We start from the raw sequence: 21,809 nt of genomic DNA, 5'->3' as shown, positions 1-21,809 counted from the left end.
TACAGTACAGACCAAAAGTTTGGACACATCTTCTCATTCAAAGATTTTTCTTTATTTTCATGACTATGAAAATTGTAGATTCACACTGAAGGCATCAAAACTGTGGAATTATATACATAACAAAAAAGTGAACTGAAAATATGTCATATTGTAGGTTCTTCAAAGTAGGCATCAAGAGAATGCCAAGAGTGTGCAAAGCAGTAATCTAAGCAAAAGGTGGCTACTTTGAAGAACCTAGAATATGACATATTTTCAGTTGTTTCACACTTTTTTGTTATGTATATAATTCCATATATAATTCCACATGTGTTAATTCATAGTTTCGATGCCTTCAGTGTGACTCTACAATTTTCATAGTCATGAAAATAAAGAAAACTCTTTGAATGAGAAGGTGTTTCCAAACTTTTGGTCTGTACTGTATATACACACACACACACATAAATGAATTAACAGAGAGGGGTGGATCACAGTGATTATGTATGTAAATATTTGATCTCTTAACTGGTTGCAGATGTGATATTTAATGTGTGACTCTGCCAGAGAAAAGCTGTTGCCATCAAACATTGTTTACTTAATCAACTGAATCGGTGTAATGGGAACGGGTCCGATATGCCAATAGATGGAAGGTTTGAGAAGACATGACATGCTCCCTTGTAAAAGTATTTTTTTAGTATTTTTATAATACAAAAATACAGTAGTTTATTTTGATGGTGTGGCTGCTGTATTTTGTAGTTTATTTTGATACACATTAGGTATTTGAAAATGCATTTTGATGTATATTTGCCCAACCCTGGCTGTGGGGCTGTTGAGCTTTTTAAACTGGGAAGTGGCTACCATCAGGACCACTAAAGTATTTTATGAATACCTTTGTACTAGTCAGTAAAAAGGAATTTCTGTTCTAGGCAAATTGGTCTGTTGGCTTCAAATCTACAGGCGAGAGCATCAAGTGTGTATAACACTTTATTCTTTCTGCAACACTCAAGCCTACTGTTTGTTTTAGGTTTTATTGTTAAGCTAGGCAGAGAGCTATGATAGAAACATAACAAGACAGGCCTGCACATATTCGATCCTCATTTCAGAGAAGTGGCTTTCATGCCACAAAAATAACAATATTTAGGCAAAGCGAAACTAATTTCTCTATGGAGAACCACAAAAAAAATTATTTTACCCTCCAGGCTTTGAAGATAAACAAAAGAAACCCCACAAGACTGTATATTAGTGGTTAAACAGTCAATTCAGTGAAAAGTGCGGCCACCTATTTGACCACAAGCACGCGCTGTAGAGCTAGCACTGAGCGTTTGAAAACCGTGCGATTAGGAACATTGTCCTGATTTCAACTTTGCTGCTTTTGCCCTGAAACTGACCTCCCTTCCTTTACAAAATTGAAACAGTGAAGATAAGTGATTTGGATAATTACTTTCGCCTCCATGCTATGCTTCAGGCTGCACTTGGGTTTGCATTTGCACATTTGCCTAACTCCAAAACATAGCATTTGCATTACTGTAGTTTGTGCCAATCTCTAGCACTGCACCTTCCTCCTCCCCTGTGTTTTTTTTTTTTTGTTTGTTTTCCTGGAAAAGATTTCTGATTGTTCCTTGGTGCTATTCTGAATATAATTCTACCACTGTATGCAAATTATGTTCTTTAAGTGTCTCTATTCACGAAGAGAATATAAAGTATATTGTTTGTATTGTTGCAGTATAGTATTGTATATAACTCGTGTATAACATTTGTCCATATGGTGGAATAGGAGTTGATGCAGAAAGGAAAGGAAGGTACTTTTAATAAGTATGGATACAAAAAAATAACATTTACGTTTGATATTTAGATTTTATTCAAAACTGAAAAAGCGCATTTTGCGCAAAGGTCCTCAAAACCAAAAGAATGATTGCTGTATGACGTTTCCTGCCAAGTACCCAAACCTGTACCAGAAATAATATAAATGCATCTCAGGGAGGTGCAGTCATGATATTTCGCAGTTAGACAGAGTAACTGTCCTGTTGTAATTAGTTTTTGCACCATTTGCACAATCACAATAAATTGTGAAATGCTGGGGCTTTGGATTTTGGACTTCCCCAAATACAAGGAAATGGAGTTTGACATCCTGCCATATCTAACAGAGACCGGTTTTTGATCTTAAAGGCAAGTTCAGGGCCTGTGAAATTGGCCGCGCGCTTCATTTTTATATTTGTAGCACTTTTTTTTTGCATTAGGCATTGTCAGAAATGCAGCCACGGTTCCTCCTTTCTCTGACTCTCGTTATAGTATGACAGCATTTGATCCACGCATGGTGTCTTCCCTACAGCGCCCTGACCCCTCACCAAAGCCTGACTTTTAAAACAAACCCTCCACCCTATGGCGCACCAGGGGCGCTAATGACCCAGAAACTCCTCTGTGAGCTCTGATTTCCCGTGTCTGTCACGATGACCTTTACCGTTGCCTTTTTGATGTTTTCCCGATTTCCTGGACATTTAAAGGACAAATGTCTCACAAGAGTGGGTTTTGGTGAAACTCCTGTTCATGTCCGATGTGTTCTGTGATCCTGGTCCTGAGTGGACCTTGTTTTAAGGCCTGTCTGAACATTATCTGTGCCTGCATTTGGGACGTTTCCACATCTGGACCCTTGGCTATTTAATTATGTGCGAGAGCCTTAGTAAACCGGTGATTTTTCTCAAAGCAGAGCTGCTATTACATAAAATGTATCCACACTTACTGACCAATCAGATTGAGAATGCGTTGTATGAGCTAGCCTCAGGCCTGGACCGTCTACTTGTTTGATGCAGAGATACGTGCGTCACACAGGACCGCGGCGGATGGGATCAAGAGGCGATTAGAGCACATGACGCTGGGCAAAGGGAAGCAATTCATCACTGACATTACGACCAATAGTCTCTAATATCTGGAAATGGAACTCCTCAGGCTATTGAGCCAAAAATAAATCTGATCGCTGTGCCTTCAAGGGCACCTTATCTTTTCTTTTTTCTGTAGTGTCTGTAATCACAGCCATTATTCAAACTTATGTTTCCATTTTGGTTCAACTAAGAAAAAGAATGGGATTGTGGAAGATAGAAGGTTTCCTAATTTAATAAAGTGGGCTGTTTGGAAAACGCAGGATGCTGCAGCGACATTAACGCAGCATGTGGCGGAGGAGATATCGTGCTGTCAGGCGTGTATCAGAGCCGATTTTATATTTGTATAAGCTTTTATTTCTTAACAACAGATCGTCTGAAAGGTTTACAGCTTTAAAAATGGAATAAAATTTGACCGCATTCTGTTCTGCAAGGAATAACAAACATTATTTGTACGTGATAGCTCGTTCTGGAGCAGTTTCCCAATCAGAATGAGGTTTATTTCTAACTGTATCATTGGATTTACAGAAAGTAAAGTGGTATACAATATTTTAATTTATTTTTTATAATTTTTTCTTTTTTAATATAAATTTGTACTAGTTCCTGTACATTGTAGCATTTTTTAATATATAAATAAATATATATATATATTTTTTTACATTTCTGGAAAGAAATGGCTTGTCATAAGACATTTTTTTAGAAAGACTTTCTTGTGATGGACAATACTTAAAACCCCACTATGTCAATTAGGTGTTTTTTTCCTTGTCAAACTTTAACACGTTTTTTTTTTTTTTTTTTTTTATCTATTTGCTCTTAGCTCTAGATTAGGTCCAACGTACAAGGCATTGTGAATAAATAAACGTATGTGCAGAATCATAGCCGTAGTCTTCTTACCCATTAGATTACAGTTGTTGTTTTTTTAACTACTTTATAAATTTAAAATTTTTCTTATAAGCATGATTTTTGATTATTTAGATTTTTTTTTCTCATTTGCCCAATGAAAGTTTGTGGTGACTTTGGGATTAAAGGAATTCAAGAAATGGTACTTCTCACTTTGCACAGCTTGATTCCTTGCAAAGCACAGCGATTCTGTGCAGCCCTTAGCAGCCCGTTTTCCCCCAGAGCTCAGAGGCGTTTGATGCTTTGATTTGCACAGAGTCCAACCCGATTATCATGCAATTACTTTCACATTGTCAGCGCCTTTGTGTTAAGAGACAACAGGGACAAGCAAGAATACGCAACTGGGAAGACGCAGATCTCCTGTCATCGTTATTGTTCTGATAAGAGCTTTTTAAAAAAAAGGTTTATCTTAAAAGTTATGTTTTTTATCTACCTTTGTACTGTATGCTTTAATCTAATTGTAACTAAACATAATCTGCTATTAGATTCACTATGAATTTCCTTTTGAAGTCAGAGTTTTGAATAGTGTATATTCCAATACAATTATGGAAAATCAAAACATTTCATTTAGGTGCCAACAGCTGGTCATTATTTAGGTTTTATTTAGGTTTTTATTATTCTGACTTTCAGTCCCACGTTTGCGCCGGTCAGATTCCGACTCTGAAAGAGACTCCTGTGGAAGAATTCCCCGGGTAGAGAGTCTGCACGTCATTAGCTATTTTTACGTGCCTTTTTCTTTTGATAAGCAATTATGCATGGTCTGCTGTTCTTCAGTCCCGGGAGGGGAGAGGAGGGGGGGTGCTCAGCATTTGCTGTGTGAGCGCTCTGAGGACGTTATAACTGTATGTAAATGTGTGTGTGTGTGTGTGTGTGTGTGTGTGTGTGTGTGTGTGTGTGAGATAAAGTGTTGAGAGTGGGTAGAGGTGGGAGGTACTCTGTGATCTCTAAGCTCTGTAGCATCAGTGTCACTCTTGGAGTCAGAGCAGTTAGACGATCTTCAGAGTCTGGTTATTTATGCAATTTCTTAGTCAGGTCCGAAATGCTGAGTTTTCGTTAGCTTGTACAGTTTACCCCTTTTTTGCATCGTCGTTGTGTTGCATTTGGGGCTTGTGAGGTGTCTGCTTGTTTGGGACCTGGTGCGTTTTTAATGGTGCGTTTTGGTCGCCTGACTTCCTGGCGAAGTTGGGACCTGCTCCACATGGTTCCTGAGAACTTGCCCGATCCACAGCAACCCTCTACACAATGCGAGGTAAGTTATGAAAGTATATTGTTTTAATTATTTTGCAGTGTCTGTACTGCTTTGTCAATTGTTTTTGAATTTTGCGTGTGTCTCGTCATATAACGGAAACTAGTTTTATTCTAGGTCCAGTGTGATATTTGGTTTCCGACCATTCCACTTGATTGAGGAATTGCTCATTGAGCAGCTGTGTGCATATGCGAAAGGGATGCTCAATAACAGGAAGTTTGTAATGGAAGTAGAATGCCAACGTAATGGAAAGACGGAGCTTGTGGATATGTTCAGGGCCCTCTGTGGGACATACAGGCTTATCTGTCTGTGGCGATAAGATTCCTCCAGGATGTCACCGTAGATGATCACTGATTAATCTGCAATGCTGTATTCTCAATAGCTCTTTGTTTTACCTGGGCATTTGACTAATGGTGGTATTACTCTGACTGGCCCTGAAACCTGGTTGTTGTTGACAGTCAAGGCTAGTCATCCAGAGGCTACCAAGTGAAACAGGAGACTTGTTTTTCCACCGTTTTAATTCTGGGTATTTTCCGTGTGGGGGTGGTTATCGGGGAGGATTGATTTTATTACCTTACAGGTTTTCTTATAATTGATCAAAGACTGATCAAGGGCTATTCTTATCTTCCCCAAAGTGGCTCAAACGAGCAGAGCAACACGTGCCGCCTTCTCGAAAAAGGTATTGCGTCGAAAAGTTTTCGGATTGTTGAAATATTGTTAATTCCGAGAATTTTGGCGATGACTAAGTATTTTGTTATTTAGTTATTAAACGGCACGGCAGATGTGAAATTCCTGAGATGTAGGAGATGTGGGTCTTTTACACTCCCGTTGCAGTTCCCAGAGCTGTCAAGATAAGCCTTAGAGGTCAGAATGTCTTTAATCTTAAACTAGGTGAGTGAGCATGGAGGTTAGGGCTCTGGCAAACAAGGCACGGGTCCGCTTTGGGACTATAGGCTCGGAAATGTCGGAAGTTCTCGCAGTGGCTGAGTGTATGGATCGGGCTCTACCGATGTTTACAGTGCTTGCCTTTGAGTCAACAATAGAAACAAGGAGCTTGAGTAGATAACGTAATTTAACAATGTTTATTTAACAATTCACATATCTCAAGGCAGCACGTGTCTTAGTTTGGGATTTCCCCTCGTATACTTCAGAGGTCATTTCCCCTCTGTCTGAGAGGCACTGTGATTTGGAAAAGCCCTTTATGACTGACTGCTTGCTGTACAACATAACTGAGGATTATTAAACCATTATACCAGTTCATAATGCAATAGTAAGTTCCCAACTCATTAAATGTGTGAATTTTCTTTTTGTGCGGAGGGAAGAAAAAAAACAACTCTTTTTTTAACACAGTTTTAAGAATGTTCACAGCTGCTCTCCAATTTGAAATGAATGCCAAATCAGTTGGGAGAAGGATTCATCCAAGGGCAAAATTTAGACAAAAGGCGTGCCTCCAAACAAACAGTTGGCACCTCTGTGGCGCCCAAATGTTTTGTTGAGGCACAGCAGGCTGTCCTGCGGGTGTGTGTGCATATGCAGATTAGCGTTCTGGCTGACACAAGCCGCACCTCTTTCTTCCTGCTCACACCAAATAGGACAAGATCCTCCTTGTTGCCATGACGCAACGCAGTCCTCCCTAGTAATGCAGCCAAGCATTCTCAATTGCTACCGGACAACAAGGACGTCCAGGACCAAGATGTGTTGTTTTTCCAATAGCGATCCCTAAAAAACTCGGTCTGAGACAAAAAGGACGCAGGAGCGACTGCGTTTGAGATCTGGAGAGCATTTTCTTTTTTTTTGGCTGCGACTTGAACTGCTGTCCTTGCAGCTGCTGTGGTGTCACAGTGCACATGTAGGAGTTAATGCGGAGGAGTACAAGCAAGGGGGTTGAGAGAGAGGGTTGAGAGAGAGATATATAGTGATAGAGAGAGCAACAGCTGGCTCTGTTATGGGCCGAACTCTGTGAAGCCATTTGAAGGATTACAATGGTCTTCAATCCTTTTGACATGCCGCTTTCTTCCACGGTAAGTAAAGCTTGGTCTCTCTGAGAATCCTGTTACGCTTTTCAGATCCCCGGTAGACATGTAGAAAAAGTGTTGAAGTGTTGCAGGTTCAGGATGGAGATTTGCAGCACTTTTATGTCATTTTTAGGTCTGGAAAATGTCTTTCCTTGATTTTACATCTCGGTCCTTCCATGTTTGATCCTAAGCAGTTGTTGGTTTCCCTTTTTTTTTTTTTTTTTACTCCAGTCCTATGAAAGACGATTCTGTCTTTTTTGGTGCAAATCTGTTGTAAACTAGTAGCAGCATAACCCTTGCACCGTGCAGGGGTTGGCCTGTTACATCGGCCCCCAGCAGACCTTCCTTTTCTTTCTCCTTGGAGTCGTGACACTTCCTGCCATCTGTGTTCCTGTCCTCGTCCTCTTGGCCCAGATTCTGCAGAAATCCCCTCATCAAAGCCTTATCGGTGTCTACCTTCAGTGCCCTGGTGCCCTGGTGTAAGCGCTCTAAATATAGGATAAAATTCTAGCAAGACACTTGTATTCTCCATCAGCGCTGTTTTTCCTTCCAAGTCCTGACTGACTTTACACAACAGCACATTTCAACAAGGCTGAAATAATAAGGATTAGAGAGATTCACTGTGGCGGGGAAACACACACACACACACACACACACACACACACACACGTGTATTCTAATGGGGTTTAATATCATTAGCAATCTTTCTGCTCTGCCCCCCGAGATCTATTCGAAACGTTTGTTATTGCTTCTGAGTCATAAGTTAATAATCTGCTGCAATGAAATCGGAAAGTATGCATTAAGATGTCACACACTGCTAACAACACCATTCCATTCGGAGGGTATCATTGTTTTTCATTTCCGCCAGTTTCCAGCCCAGAAATGCCAGAGTGCGACTCGGAATGTTTATTAGTAGGGGACATCACTCAGGGCCGTGTGGAATTTCACAAGCTTTCAAACTGGTGGTCATTAGCTTTGTTTTTGGCGGCCGCTGCGGAAGTTTGGGGCACGCCGACAGCGAGTAACCGCAAAGAGTGTTTGTCCAGCTCACTGGGCTTCTTATAGATGATTGCTGCTGGACGTGTGTGTGACGCGTGACCGAGCTCTCTGGGACGAGAACAATGCCGAGAGGTACAATGGAAGGCTATTTCGAGTTTGTTTAAGGAATCTAACCTCATCCCCGAAGATAAATTAATGAGGAAATGACAGTATGTCCTAGCTTATTGTGGGGCTGGCCAGGATGGTGTTTTATGACATCCTTCTGCTGCTGATGTAATTGTCTAAAAGGCACCTCTGCATTGCTATTTAATGTGTACCTCTTGCTTCTACTGCGTAGCTCATAGATTTTCTCCTTCCTCTTACATTCTATTTATGAATTCACTATTCATTTTGTAGCCCCTCCTTTTTCTCAGTATTACTTACCAACCCTCCAAACCATCACCATCACCCCCCTCTCAGAACTGTCTTCTGTGAAAACCACCTGATATCTTTAGTGAGGTCATTTCCGTATCATCTGTAAAAAACATTGGTAATCCCCCTCAATTAGAAACTGTCTATTGCCGGGAAAAAAAAAATTTAAATTGCTCACTTCATGTGTCTCTCTCGTCTCTCGCAACAGGGTCAGAGTCAAGCACGTCGGCGGAAGAACATGACCGAATTCCTGGGTGATGCCAACATCCCGTCTCCAGACTCCCTGGCTCAGCTCGGCGGTTCTCTTCCGACCATCACCTCCTCTGGTTACGACAAACACAAGAACCGCAGTGCGAGTCGCTTTAGCGGTTTCTTCTTCTCCTCCAAGGTGAGGAACCCCTGTTCCCTTTGTTTTACATGGCTGCACAACGGGAACCGGCTTAATTACCAGTAAAGCTAGGCTATAAGAACAAGCCATAGAAAGTAAAAGAGGAAATTATATCACCACGCAAGGTAATGTATTCGGTTCCAAAATGTCAGAGACCACCGAAATGAACCGAGCAGATGCTTAAACGAAACGAGCAAGGTTACTAGGTGTCGGTTCATTTTTTCCACCCTCTGTCTTGTCCCTCAGGGGGCCAGTCGTGTAGCAGATGTGTGGCAGGACCGGCCAATAACTGTCACTCAGCTGTCACATTTGGCTTGTTTTCTTAATCTCTTTCCACCCAGAGTGACAAGAAAGAGGAATGACCTCACGTTTGTTTCTGCCCTCTATTGTCTGAAAGCACCAACTCGTTTTTGTAAGAGCTTGAGCCTTTAAATGCAGGGCAGTTGTGCTTTTGTTGATTCATGAACAGAAGACCACACAGTCAAGGTGTTTAGATAATTTTCTCAGCATTGTATCATAATTTATTTTGGTTGGGTTTTTTTAATGTCTGACCCTGTGTGTGTGTGTGTGTGTGTGTGTGTGTGTGTGTGTGTGTGTGTGTGTGTGTGTGTGTGTGTGTGTGTGTGTGTGTACTAGGAGGTGGACCGTGTGGAGCAGCTAAACAATAGACTACAGATGTACCAGTATCATGGTGTTCCCAAGATGCATCCACAACTCTCCTTTCATCAGGACTCTTGGGAAGAGGAGGAAGTGGAGCCTGACCTGACACTAGAGGACAGCTGGCAGAAACTACTGGAGAATCCAGAGGTAACCCATACACATTATTATTAGGATTGTTCTAGTTAATTAAAGATGGGATCTAATAAAGGCGATGTTTTGCAGATTCTGAGCAGACGACAGTTCCACCAGCAGGAGGCGATATGGGAACTGTTGAATACCGAAGCAACCTACATCAAGAGGCTGAGGGTTATAACTGATGTAGGTCCAAGGTTTACTTCTATGCTTTTACCAATGCTCTGTGTATGGTTTCAATCAGACATCGATAATCATATTCAAGTAGCTTATTTGATTTAAATCAGCGTTGTTGTGTCTTGTTCATCTGCCTTCTGAAATTGTGTTTGTGCTCTGCGGTGCAGCTCTTCCAGTGTGGCCTGCTAAACCTGCAGGACTCCGGCCTCCTAAACGAGGTGGAACCAGCCAAGCTGTTCAGTAACATCCAGGACCTGGTGCGAGTACACACAGCACTGTGGAGTCAGGTCATGGTGCCGGCACTGCAAAAAGCTCGCCAAGACCGGAGCCTGCTCGATCCAACCGATCTGTTCGAGGGCTTCCAGACTGTGAGTGAACACTCAGAATACATGTGCTTTCAAATGTACCCAGCAAAATCTATATACAGCACATACACCGATCAGGCATAACATAATGACAGGTGACGTGAATAACACAGATTTTCTCTTAACCATGTCACCTGCTAGTGGGTTGTATATATTAGCCAGCAAGTAAACATTTTCTCCTCAAATTTGATGTATTAGAATCAGGAAAAATGGGCAAGCATAAGGATTTGAGTGAGTTTGGCAAGGGCCAAATTGTGATGGTTCTGACTGGGTCAGAGCATCTCCGAAACTGCAGCTCTTGTAGGTTGTTTCCCGGTCTGCAGTGGTCAGTATATATCAAAAAATGGTCCACAGAAGGAACAGTGGTGAACCGGTGATAGGGCCATGGCTCACTGATGTACGTCGGGAGCGAAAAAGCTAATGCTGATTTTGGTTCAGGTGTTTAATTTTCTCTATCAGCAGCTCTGATAGGAGTCACAATAGATGAATGTTTTCCTTGTAATACATTTCTTATATTTAATAAATGGACACTCAGTGCCACCTAGATGAGGATGGGTAGCCTTTTGAGTCTGGTTTCTCTTAAGGATTCTTCCTCATACTATCTCAGGGAGCGTTTACTTGCCACAGTCACCAACTTATAAGGAACTTATAGGCATTAAACTTACGCATTCCAACTTTACAACCTCTTTATCAATGTAAAGCTGCTTTGGGACAATGTCCATTGTTGAAAGTTCTAGACAAATGAAATTAAAATGAATATCTATAATTTCATTTCTAATTCCCAATAGAGACTTGGATAGTGAAATAGTGAGACTAATTATATTTGGACGACAAGTGCGTTATGTAACTTCACGTAACAACGTTGTAACTTTGTTACATAGCAAGTTGTATTTTTTTTTTTTTATCACAGTACCTTCAGGAAAGAGACAGAAACTGTTTATAGCTGGGAAATTCTAAACAACTTTTTTTTGCGAACATCACGTATGATGGTTTTAACATCTTGTCATGCTGTTTTTGCAGTTTCCATCTAGGTTCCAGCCGTACCTGCGCTACTGCATGGAAGAGGAGAGCTGTTTGGAGTACATGCGCACCCAGCTACAAAACAACGAGCTCTTCAAGATCTACATCACAGTGAGTTTTTGCCTCCCATTTTAAGGCTTCTCTATATTTTTTTTCCTTCAAATGAAAAATAATTTTCAACTGATACTGATTTTTATTCTTTTTTTTTTTTTTTTTTTTTCATTTTTAAACAATCAAAATGCAATGTTAAGACAACTTCCACATTTTATATTTTTTGCTTTAAGTCATTGCTTAAATTTTTTGTTGTCCCGCTATTTGCTTGCAGTGGGCCGAGGGGAACAGGCAGTGCAACCGATTGAAGTTGGCCGACATGTTGGCGAAGCCACACCAGAGACTCACCAAATACCCCCTGCTGCTTAAAACGATCCTAAAGAAAACAGACGACTCTGCAGCAAAAGCCTCTCTCCTGAGCATGGTAAGGAATCGTTATATACCTAACTTCAAATTTCTTGTTTGTTGTTGTTTTTTTTTTTTTGCAAAGTAAAAAAAGGACAATTTTATGTTCATAGCAAAATGCGATCAGTCTCATAAATGTCTGTGTCTTTGATGCTCAGGTGGCCAGTGTGGAGGGCTTCATCAACAGTGTGGACTCTAAGATGCTGCAAAAGCAGGAGCAGCAGAAGCTGGCAGCCATTTCAGCCCGAGTTGAGAACTACGAGCCAGTGGAGGGTGGCAGTGAGGAGGTGGAGAGGGTAAGACCAGCTTCCAAGAATGTATTTCTTCAATATTTAAAGAATAATGCTCAAGATTGCTGTTGTTGATGAACTTCTTTTTTTTACCAGCACTTTTTAGCATATACCAAACATATAATGTAAATATTCATTCATTAAAAAGTCGGATGACTTGTTCTTGGCTTAAGCAAAGATAAAGATGAAATCCTTTCCCTTTTTCCTCTCCCTTTTTCAGATTCTGAAAGAGTTTAACCACATGGACCTCACGGCCCCTATGATCGACGTCTCTTCAGAGGAGATCAGACAGCTCCACCTAGAGGGAGCGCTACGCATGAAAGAAGGCAAAGAGAGCAGGGTGAGCTGAACACACCGGTTTCGTTTGTCCTTCGCATTACGCGTAAGTTCATTTGCACGAAGTAGCGAACAACGCATGCTGATATCGCCAACATCTGCCTGCTTTTCAGATGGAAGTCCATTGCTTCTTATTTACTGACCTCCTGCTCATCACGAAGCCTGTGAAGCGTTTAGAGAAGGTGAAAGTTATCCGGCAGCCCCTTCTTCTTCATAACGTTGTATGCAAGGAGCTGAAAGACCCAGGTTAATACACACACACAAACATGCAAATTGGTGAAACAACCACCGAATCACAGTGGCATGAACATGTGTATGTTTACACTCACTGCTTTGCACAGTCATGCAATTGTCTAATCAGCAAATCATGTGGCAGAAGCATACAGGTTGCACAAAACTGTGTGTATGGGGGGGTTATTGATGGTTATGGTAACACAAACAAGCACCCTTTGGTGAGCGGAAAAGGCATTTCAGGATGCACAGGTCATTTCAGGGCAGCTGAAGACCTGATAAATGACATCACATTCTCTCCATGCGATTGGCTGAGCGCAAAATTGCATAAATTAACATGGATGTTAATGTGGTTCTGTTTTATTGCATTCTGTACACACACATCCTTACATTTTCCTCCCGCATTTCTATCTCCCAATAGGTTCTTTTGTTCTCATCTACCTCAATGAGTTCAAGAGTGCTGTGGCTGCCTACATGTTCCAGGCCAACAGCGCCTCCCAGGGTCGAACCTGGATTGACACAATCAACAAAGTTAAGGTTTGTGCTAACAGCAAGTCTTCTAATTCTGATAGTTTAAATGCACTGTTTAAAAAAAAAATGTAATCTGTGGTATAAAATAGATCAGTCAAATGCATGCACATCATCTGACTGGTGTTTTTCTTCATCTATTTTTACTCCAGACTAAGCTGCAGCGTCTGCGTTGCGATGTAGCTGGACGGCACCAGCCTGGACAAAATCCAATGCTAGAGAAAGAAGTGGACGAGGATGGAGGTGAGCAGAGCAGCAACTCTACTTCCAGCTCTCCACGCCTCCAAAATAAAGGACAACTCAACATAGGGTAAATGCTTTTCTCCACTGGTTTTAACATTAACAGATATAACAGCAAATGAGGTTTATTGGTAGTCGTACCATACAGGAATAGTGATATTTGTCCTGCATCCAACCTGAATAGTCATCAAAAAATAAATAAATGTAATAATAACGTGTCGAATTTCAAATAAAATAATAATTCAAATTATGTACTCTTGAACAGCGGGAGCTCAAACTAAATGTTCTTTTCCACCTCAGGAACTCAGATGGCTCCACCGAGACACTGTCTGTGATGGAAACGGAGGATTCAGGAGCATGCTCGGATCTGCAAACTGATTCAGACACGCTGGCATCCTCCCTCCTCAGCAGCGCTGAGCTCCAGCCTTCCCAGCATGCCCCAGAGGGCTCGGATCTTGACCCGGAGTTCTGCAGTCTGTCAATGGACAGCGCCTACGGCACACTTTCCCCCGAGTTGCTGCTGGATATGCAAATCCAGACGACCGCCAGCGAGCAGGAGAGCGCAGAAGAGGAGGCAGAGGCAGACAGTGCCGAGGTGGCCACAGAGGACGAGGAGAAAGAGCCAGAAGAAAAGGAAGAGTCCGACGACAGGAGCTCATCGGACTCTCGAATCTCATTAGCGACCCATCTAAAACCCAGGCGACGCCCACCGGTCAAGTCTCGCACGCTTTGTCTCCAAAAGCTGCCGAATAAGAGCCATTCAGAGGACAACCTGCTGCAGTGGGTCAATGGAGAGGACACGCAAGGCACAAGCGAAGACGTTGCACAGCGCCCGGAAGCCCCTTACCTGCTGGGTCTGGAGTGGGCCGAAGGGCGGACACACAGCCAGAGCTTGACCGAACTGAACCTAGATAACACGGAGACGTCTCAAACGAAAGAGACGGAGAGGACGCAGAGCGAGCGTCTGGCACACAGCTTGCCGTCCTACGTGTTCAGGAACACACTGAGACGGCGTGGCTACAAACGGGACAAAAAGAAAGGCCTTATCGACTGCAGCGGCTCAGATGGAGAAATCACCCCCCCCGGATCTCAGGAGGGAAACGGCGGTGCTTCGGAGGATGAGATGGGCAGCGGGAAGAAAGCGGATCAGCACAAGAAGCTCACGCTGTCGCAGCTGTACAGAATACGCACAACACTGGTGCTTAACTCCACACTCACAGCCTCGTAAGTAGCGCATATTAAATTGCAACTTTAATAAATCGTATAACATTATTATTAGTAGTAGTAGTAGTAGCTGTAGTAGCTGTAGTAGTGTCCCTATTATTATTATTATTATTATTATTATTTAATAGGATTAAGCATTTATGCGTAGTAGTATTATTATTAATAATAAGAGATAGGAATAAAAATTATGATAATGATAATACTAAATATATAGCAATAATAATCAGTGGTTTATTACTATTTAATATATTTCTTTGTATTATTTATATTTTTTAATTATTATATTATTATTTATTTTATTATTAATATTATTAGTTGGATTATAGTAGTTCTCATTATTTGTAGTAATAATATTACTAATTGTAGGAGGAGGGTAAGTGTTGTTTTTCTTAGTAGCCATGGTAATATAACTATTAATAGTAGTCGAAGACTTATATCTTTTTGTTTTTGTGGTTATAATATATAATCTAGTACCACCAAGCTGCCATTTTTTGGGCATTTGTGCAAGGCCCTTAATCCTCCATTTTTTTTTAAATGCTCTGGATAAGTGCATCTGCCAAATGCCATTAATTGTAATGTAAACGTGACCAATTTACCAACATACTCTTTCTCTTCTCTTTGTAGGGAAGTGTAGAATCGGCCATTTCTTCACTCCGTCAGCAGCACCACCTTAATGGCTGACCCGCTCATCAGACGAATGCACTCAAACCAATAAACAGAACTCATGAGCTTTTTGCACTTTTGTAATAATACAAGTAGCTTTAATAAGGCAGAAGGCTAAGCTATAGGGCGGGAAAAAAGATTCTTAAGCAAGATGCAGAACATGGAAACATGGGGGAAAGGTTTCAGCCTACGTCTGGTCCATTTGTGCACTTGGACCCGATCAGAAGAGGGCGGGGGGGAGACGGCAAAGGAGTCGAAGGGTTCAATTTACAGCATGCGGTGAAATAATGGCACCTTGGGTTTCCAGAAATGTTACTGTTTTTCTGTGAGGTGTTTTCAGTCGAGTTAAAAAAAGAAGAGAAATCTCTTACAGATTTAGTTCAATCTTTACACACTATTCTATGATGGGGAAATACCTCTGTTCTGGAGGTGAGATTAATTTGATTTCAGGTTTGTGCTCGTACCTTTGATATCAGACTATCCAGATGACATTTGTCCATGGTTCTCTGGGTGCTTATGAGGCAATGTGTGTTCATAAAGCTACCATATATGTGTTAGGAAAAGACTAAGCCATACAGAGGTCATATTCATGTGCAAAACCAAAAACGTAGGCTGTAATTACATAATTCAAAAGCAATCTGTTAATAGTTCACACTTTCACTGGTATGTCTTTGTGCGTTTGTTACTGGGTGTGATGCTGACTGTGATCATATAATGCCATCGAGAGTGAGTGAGAGCATGTGTGTGTTAAATTATGACCTAAAATACATGCTGAAACCGAAAATATCTATTTGAAGATGGTATTAATGACTTAAGCAGCCAATGAACAGGCTACAAGGACCAGCATTAACAGCAAAGCAGCAGCCATCACTTTTTAAAAACGGTCTCATTATCTCCTGAAAAAGCAGATTCTTGAGAGTAGTTCCTTATTCTTCAGTATTAACAGCATGAGGCGAACTGAAGCTGCGTGAAAAGAAACGGTCAGGATTCTTTACACGAAGCGCATGTGGCATGGAAGCGATTTTCAAATTCATTTATAATTATTATTTTTTTTATTTTTTATTTTTTTATTTTTATTTTTTTTATACAAGAGTTTTACTTTAAGACTGAACAACGTGGTCAGGTTTTACGTTTGGAAATTTTCTGGCGAAAGTCCTCACGTCCTCCCAAACTCTAACAGCGCAGTGTTGTCTGCATTTCCTACTCGTCCTAGATTGAGTTTTAGGATTAACAAAGAATCAACCAGTCGCAGATCAGCACTTATTAGGGACGAGTTCATTCAAGACACTGAACATATAGCAGGATTGGGGTTTAGACTGAACTACCTGGTTTTCCTCAAACCTCACATTAACATTAGGGTTATTTATAAAAAGAACAATCGACCTGCGTTCTTCTTACTAGTGTTTAACTACGGTCTGCCTAATTTACTAAAGCAAGTCCTTAGAAAATGTACTATTTGTAAATTTGCCCAAAATTAATATTGTGCATTAATTGTTTACTAAGGTTTTTTTTTGTTGTTGTTGTTGTTGTTGTTCATAATATTTATTAAGATTGCTTTGTTTTTATATATAAACCATGGTTTGTAAATGTATTATTGCTTATTTCATGACTGTCTTTTTTTGTTTTTCAGATTGTAATTTGTTTGAATTTAATATGCTTACAACCAAAAAAAACCGTATTCCCAGTGATGGGGGTGGTCCTGCATGTAATAAAAAGCCATCTGATCTTAATTTTTTTGGTTTTGTTTCATTTTTGTAGTATTTGGAAATACAATATATATATAGAAGTTATTGAGCACCTGATCATTCGATCCAAATTTTCTTCCCCAACATCCCATTCCACATTTTAGTCCCCATTTGCTGTTATAATAACTTCCACTCTTCTGGCAAGAGTTTCCACTGGGTTTTTCAGTGTGCTTGTGGAGATCATTCAGCCACAAGGGCCAATTCAGCCATTTTATTTCAAAGGTGTTCAGTAGCGCTGAGGTCAGATCTCTATAGCAGGCCAGTCAAGATTTTCCCATGTAAATCATATCTTCTGGATTTGTGCACAGGTTTGGGTGTGGCAACTCGAAATTTTGTGTAATAACTGTGCAATAACACTAATTGAAACTATGCACTATTACCACTATTATGTGCAACATGTTTGGAAGTGTAACTAATTTATTGGTGGTCTCTCTTTTTTTTTTTTTTTTCTATTTATACACCGTGATGTGTATACAGTGGTACCCCGCTTATCAACCTTAATCCGTTCCTTAAATCCGGTCGAAATTTGAAAAGGTCGAAGAGCAAATGTACACGCAATATACACGCACTAAATTGTTATGTTGACCGCTAAATAACACACTATTGTTCACAAACCGAAGTATAATTTATGATAGATGCTCTCTCCACGTAGGCTGAGGCGAGACTGGGAAGATCCTTTCCCTCACTCCACGTGGGTCAGGGTAAAAAAAGGTCGATAAGCGGGCATTTGGTCGTTCAGCGGGTGCAAATTTCGGTCGGAAAACTGTAGTCCGAGCCGGTCGATAAGCGGGGTACCACTGTACTTTATATATTTGCACATTTCTTTTACTTTGCTTCTGTAACAAAAATTTCCCCACCGTGGCATGACTATATGTATAACTTAGCTTAGTAGCCTATTCACAATTTGTTATGCAGATACAATCCTGCCACTGTGGGGCCCTTGAGCAAGGCCCTTCATTTTTAACTGCTCAGTTGTATGAATGAGATATGAGATAAGTATGAATGAGATTTAAGTAAAAAAAGTGGTGGAAAAAATGGCTGTATGACAATGGAGAGAATCGTCATACAGCCATATTGTCACTCTATGACTTTATTACAAAGATCGAGGCATCCATGACAGTTTATGTTTGAAAAAATATAGCAACTTCTTATAATTCTGTATTATTCTGTTTTGTGGGAAACCTTCTTTCGGGAATTTCACAGCTACAGAAGGAACGTAAGGACCTATTACAAGAGTGTATTTAAACAAATCTAGTTTCTCTCATCTAAGTAAAATCAACTGAAAAGTCATCTACTTCCTGGCATGGCACTGTCTTATAGTCTGTACTGTAAGAGGGTCAAGGTGTATTTACAGGGAATTATATCAGATAATCTGTGGATTACAGCATGTTGAATCCACACAAGGCCATAATTTCTAATAGAGAAAAAAACTTGACATATTGGCCTGCAGGTTTTTTCCCCACTCCTTAATCCCTTCTTAACTCCCTTTTGCACACATCTGGCTTTGCATGTCGTACAGTGTAATCCTGCACTTTCGTACAATTTGGTTATGCTTCATAAATACCATGCTGGATTTTAATTATGAAAATGCAGTCTTTTTTTCTTGACCTTCAAAAGTCTGATTAAATCTAGTATGTCTATTATATGTGTGTTTGCATGTTTATGTAATGTTTGGATTTGGATGTTATTATCATTCTGTACAATAATTTGGGGCATTAACAGCTTTAACTTTATCACTAATTTGAGCTACAGGAGCTCGTCTGTTGGATCAGACCACACGGGCCAACCTTCGCTTCCCACATTCATCAATGAGCCTCAGCCGCCCACGACCCTGTTGCCGGTTCACTGCTGTTCCTTCCTTGGGGAACTTTTGATAGATACTGAACACTGCAGAACAGGAAGAGCTGCAGTTTTGGAGATGCTCTGACCCAGTGGTCTAGCCATCAAATTTTCGTCCTTGTCAAACTCACTCAAATCCTTACTCTTGCTCATTTTTCCTGCTTCTAAAACATAAATTTTGAGGACAAAATTTTTTCTTGCTACCTATTCACTTCACTGGTCATAATGCTATGCCTGATAGCTTTAATGGAGATTTCCCTGTGAAAGGGCTATTATGTGTTTCATATCGAACTTCTAAACTATCGTATGTCCATACTTCCATACCTCTTCTGGTTTTTAAGGATTAATGCACCTGCCTGTGACAGATGTCAGAAAGCATCTGGTATATATATATATATATATATATATATATATATATATATATATATATATATATATATATATATATATATATATATATATATAAAAAGTGATCCACACAAAAAGGGCACTTTGGAAAATCCAGATTACAGATGCACTTTCGTTTATTAAACACTGCTAATCCCAGCGCTCTGCACTACCCTGGGATTCAAATCAGGTAAACTCCATTGTCTGCCTAAACAATTCATGTTGTTAAGCCCTGAACATCATGTCCCTTTGGTGACACTTTTATCTAGAGGGTTGTGTTAGAGAGCTTGAACATGTGCTCTTCGGTCTGTGACACAGCTTTTAAGAGGGCAGAAATTATTGGATTTATGTGGCTTTTGGAATCTAGTCAGCTTGAGGCTCAGGAACGGATTACAAAAGCCCCTGTGGCCATATGCAGGAGATTACAATAGGAACAGCTGCTGGCCATCAGCCGAGACAGCGTAGGATGGCACTGCTGCAAAGTGGAGGCTGCTGAGCAACATCTGGCTTCATCAGGACCCTTATTATAGCAACAAAAAAAAATGTAGGATAAATAATTTTCCTATTTATATAACCAAACTTTCTCATGTCTGTGATCATGGTGGAGAATATGCTTGCAGAGAATTCTCAAGTTCATTAAATAATACACTGATTTTAATAGGCATTTTGGCTACTGTCTGTCAATGACGATAACTACCAATAAGGTGTGGGGCATTTCTAGTACTCGTAAATCTAAGAACCTCACAGAATATTTGGAGAAAGTTAAAAAATATGATCATTTAAGTCTTATCACAATAAACATCCTTGTGATTTTTCAATATTAAAATGATGCTTCGTTTGAAGATAAATGCCAGAAACATGTCTTATTTATGAAAATGTCATTAAAAATATCCAAAATTCTTAAAGAATTATTTGGAAAATGTTTGAGAACATTGTTTATAGGCCATCATATTGCCTTTGCTGCAAGCCATTTGGAAAAAAAACACCAGCACTTTATATAATAGATAATGTAGATAATAGATAAAATATTCAATGCCAGTTGTCCATATAAAACCCCCTTAACTTACCACGGAAACCAAAGAATGAGAACATTCTGGCTGTCTACATTTCCTCTGACTTTTCTTACAACCTCAGTACCTTCTTTCTCCTGTTAAAAGGACACAACATTGGGTATTATTTCTGAGGAGACTGAAGATCTTCTCAGATCATGGAGAACTTCTACTGCTGTACCATCTTTACAAACTGCATCACAATATGGACAGCAACATGATCAGTAGTAGTGAAAACTGCCAAAAATGTCATTAAAACCCAGTTATGCAACATTATGGACACTTATGAGAATTGCTTTTGGTGGGAAGCAGAAGGTAGTATCAATCCCCACCATGGACTGTTTGCACTCATGAACAGCTCTATCTCTTCAGTCATACCAATGCTGAACCTTAGCTACTCAGGTTTAACAGCCAGCCTCCACTAGCTTTCACTAATAACTAAACACTTTACTGTGACTATCTGTCATAACTACTGTTATTATATATAATTAGATTTAACTTCATTGCAATTCGCATCATACTGTATACCTGTACATCTACAGTGTTATTTTAAATACTGCACCATAACCTTACTGTTTAATTTTTTCTATTTGCACTAATTAATATTACATCTCCTTTTCTCAGTACTTGTACTATGACAGTGAAAATCAATTTGAGCCTTGCCTATAAATGTACAGCAGGATGGTAAACTGGAATTACAGCCGCACACCCCAATCCTCTAAAACATATGTCCTCCTGCAGTTGCTTACCATTTGTAGTATTATTTGAAACTGCATGAACATAAGGAACAATTTAGAAGCATATCTCACAAGCCCGCTGTTATTGTATCAGCACATAAGAGGCTTAATGTGGCATGTTTATATTCTCTGTTTAAAATGGGTTAAAACGTGTCCTGTAATTAAATGAGAAGTCATCTCATTGCAAGCCAGGGCCTTTTCATTAATATCTGCAGTGTGCTGATAAAAACAAAATATATCATGTATAGTGCACTGTGCCAGTGATGTCTTTTTGATAGACCAGGCACCCAGAACCTAAAGCAAAAGCCCCAATAAGTAGCACTTAATAGAGATAAGGTGCATCATAACATGATTAATCCTGTCAGTATTAATAACATGATGATCTATGCATGATTTTTATATCAAGAGCACAATGGGCTTTATCATTTTGGAAAGTTATTTTAATGTATTTAACTGCTACTAGCTAAAGCAAAAATGGAAGTTTTTTCATTTCATTTTTTTTGTAACATCTGAAGCAGTGTCTGACTCACATTCATGAGCTCAGTAAATAGAAGAAGTCCTCCTTTAATACGATATTTTTTCAATTAATATACTTCATACATGTCATATCACATTTCTATTATTTCTGTAGAATTGTAACTGTACATAATTGTAAATTCATAGCACATCCTAGATTATCTTTGTATATCTAGAAACCATCTGTATATACACTGGGTACTAGCTTGATACAATTGTACAAACAATGTAAATGTCATATATTTGAAAACATATATCTTTCTACATATCTGTATTGTTCAATTAGCAAATATCTCTAAAAAAGGAACGACTGATTTAGAAATGTAGTTGAGTAAAAAGTACGATATTTGACTTTGAAATGTAGTGAAGTTAAAGTAAAAATCTCCCCAAATGGAAATACAGTTAC

The 21,809-nt window shown here is 39.9% G+C and overlaps 1 protein-coding gene across 8 annotated transcripts in view; it reads left to right on the top strand.

Moving 5' to 3' along the window:
• The window catches only part of plekhg5b (pleckstrin homology domain containing, family G (with RhoGef domain) member 5b), a gene marked incomplete at its 3' end in the record, with an annotated part of 64,668 nt that extends 47,808 nt beyond the window's left edge, over positions 1-16,860 (top strand). For 6 of the 8 annotated variants that reach the window (XM_083570473.1, XM_083570470.1, XM_083570474.1 and 3 more), the window contains 13 exons: positions 8,629-8,808; positions 9,445-9,615; positions 9,691-9,786; positions 9,945-10,145; positions 11,163-11,273; positions 11,488-11,637; positions 11,777-11,914; positions 12,129-12,248; positions 12,358-12,490; positions 12,897-13,012; positions 13,156-13,313; positions 13,544-14,467; positions 15,092-16,860. In XM_083570473.1, the coding sequence (XP_083426599.1) occupies positions 8,629-8,808; positions 9,445-9,615; positions 9,691-9,786; positions 9,945-10,145; positions 11,163-11,273; positions 11,488-11,637; positions 11,777-11,914; positions 12,129-12,248; positions 12,358-12,490; positions 12,897-13,012; positions 13,156-13,313; positions 13,544-14,467; positions 15,092-15,101 (2,508 nt within the window). Of the gene's footprint in view, positions 1-8,628; positions 8,809-9,444; positions 9,616-9,690; positions 9,787-9,944; positions 10,146-11,162; positions 11,274-11,487; positions 11,638-11,776; positions 11,915-12,128; positions 12,249-12,357; positions 12,491-12,896; positions 13,013-13,155; positions 13,314-13,543; positions 14,472-15,091 lie in introns of those variants that run through there. The other 2 variants (XM_083570472.1, XM_083570471.1) reach the window with 1 other exon arrangement.
• Between the last annotated feature and the right edge of the window lie 4,949 nt (positions 16,861-21,809).

The sequence above is a fragment of the Silurus aristotelis genome (assembly GCF_946808225.1).
Source record: "Silurus aristotelis genome assembly, chromosome: 19".
Classification (NCBI taxonomy): domain Eukaryota; kingdom Metazoa; phylum Chordata; class Actinopteri; order Siluriformes; family Siluridae; genus Silurus; species Silurus aristotelis.
The sequence above is the reverse complement of the archived record's forward strand: the minus strand, read 5'-3'. Positions and strand labels throughout refer to the sequence as shown.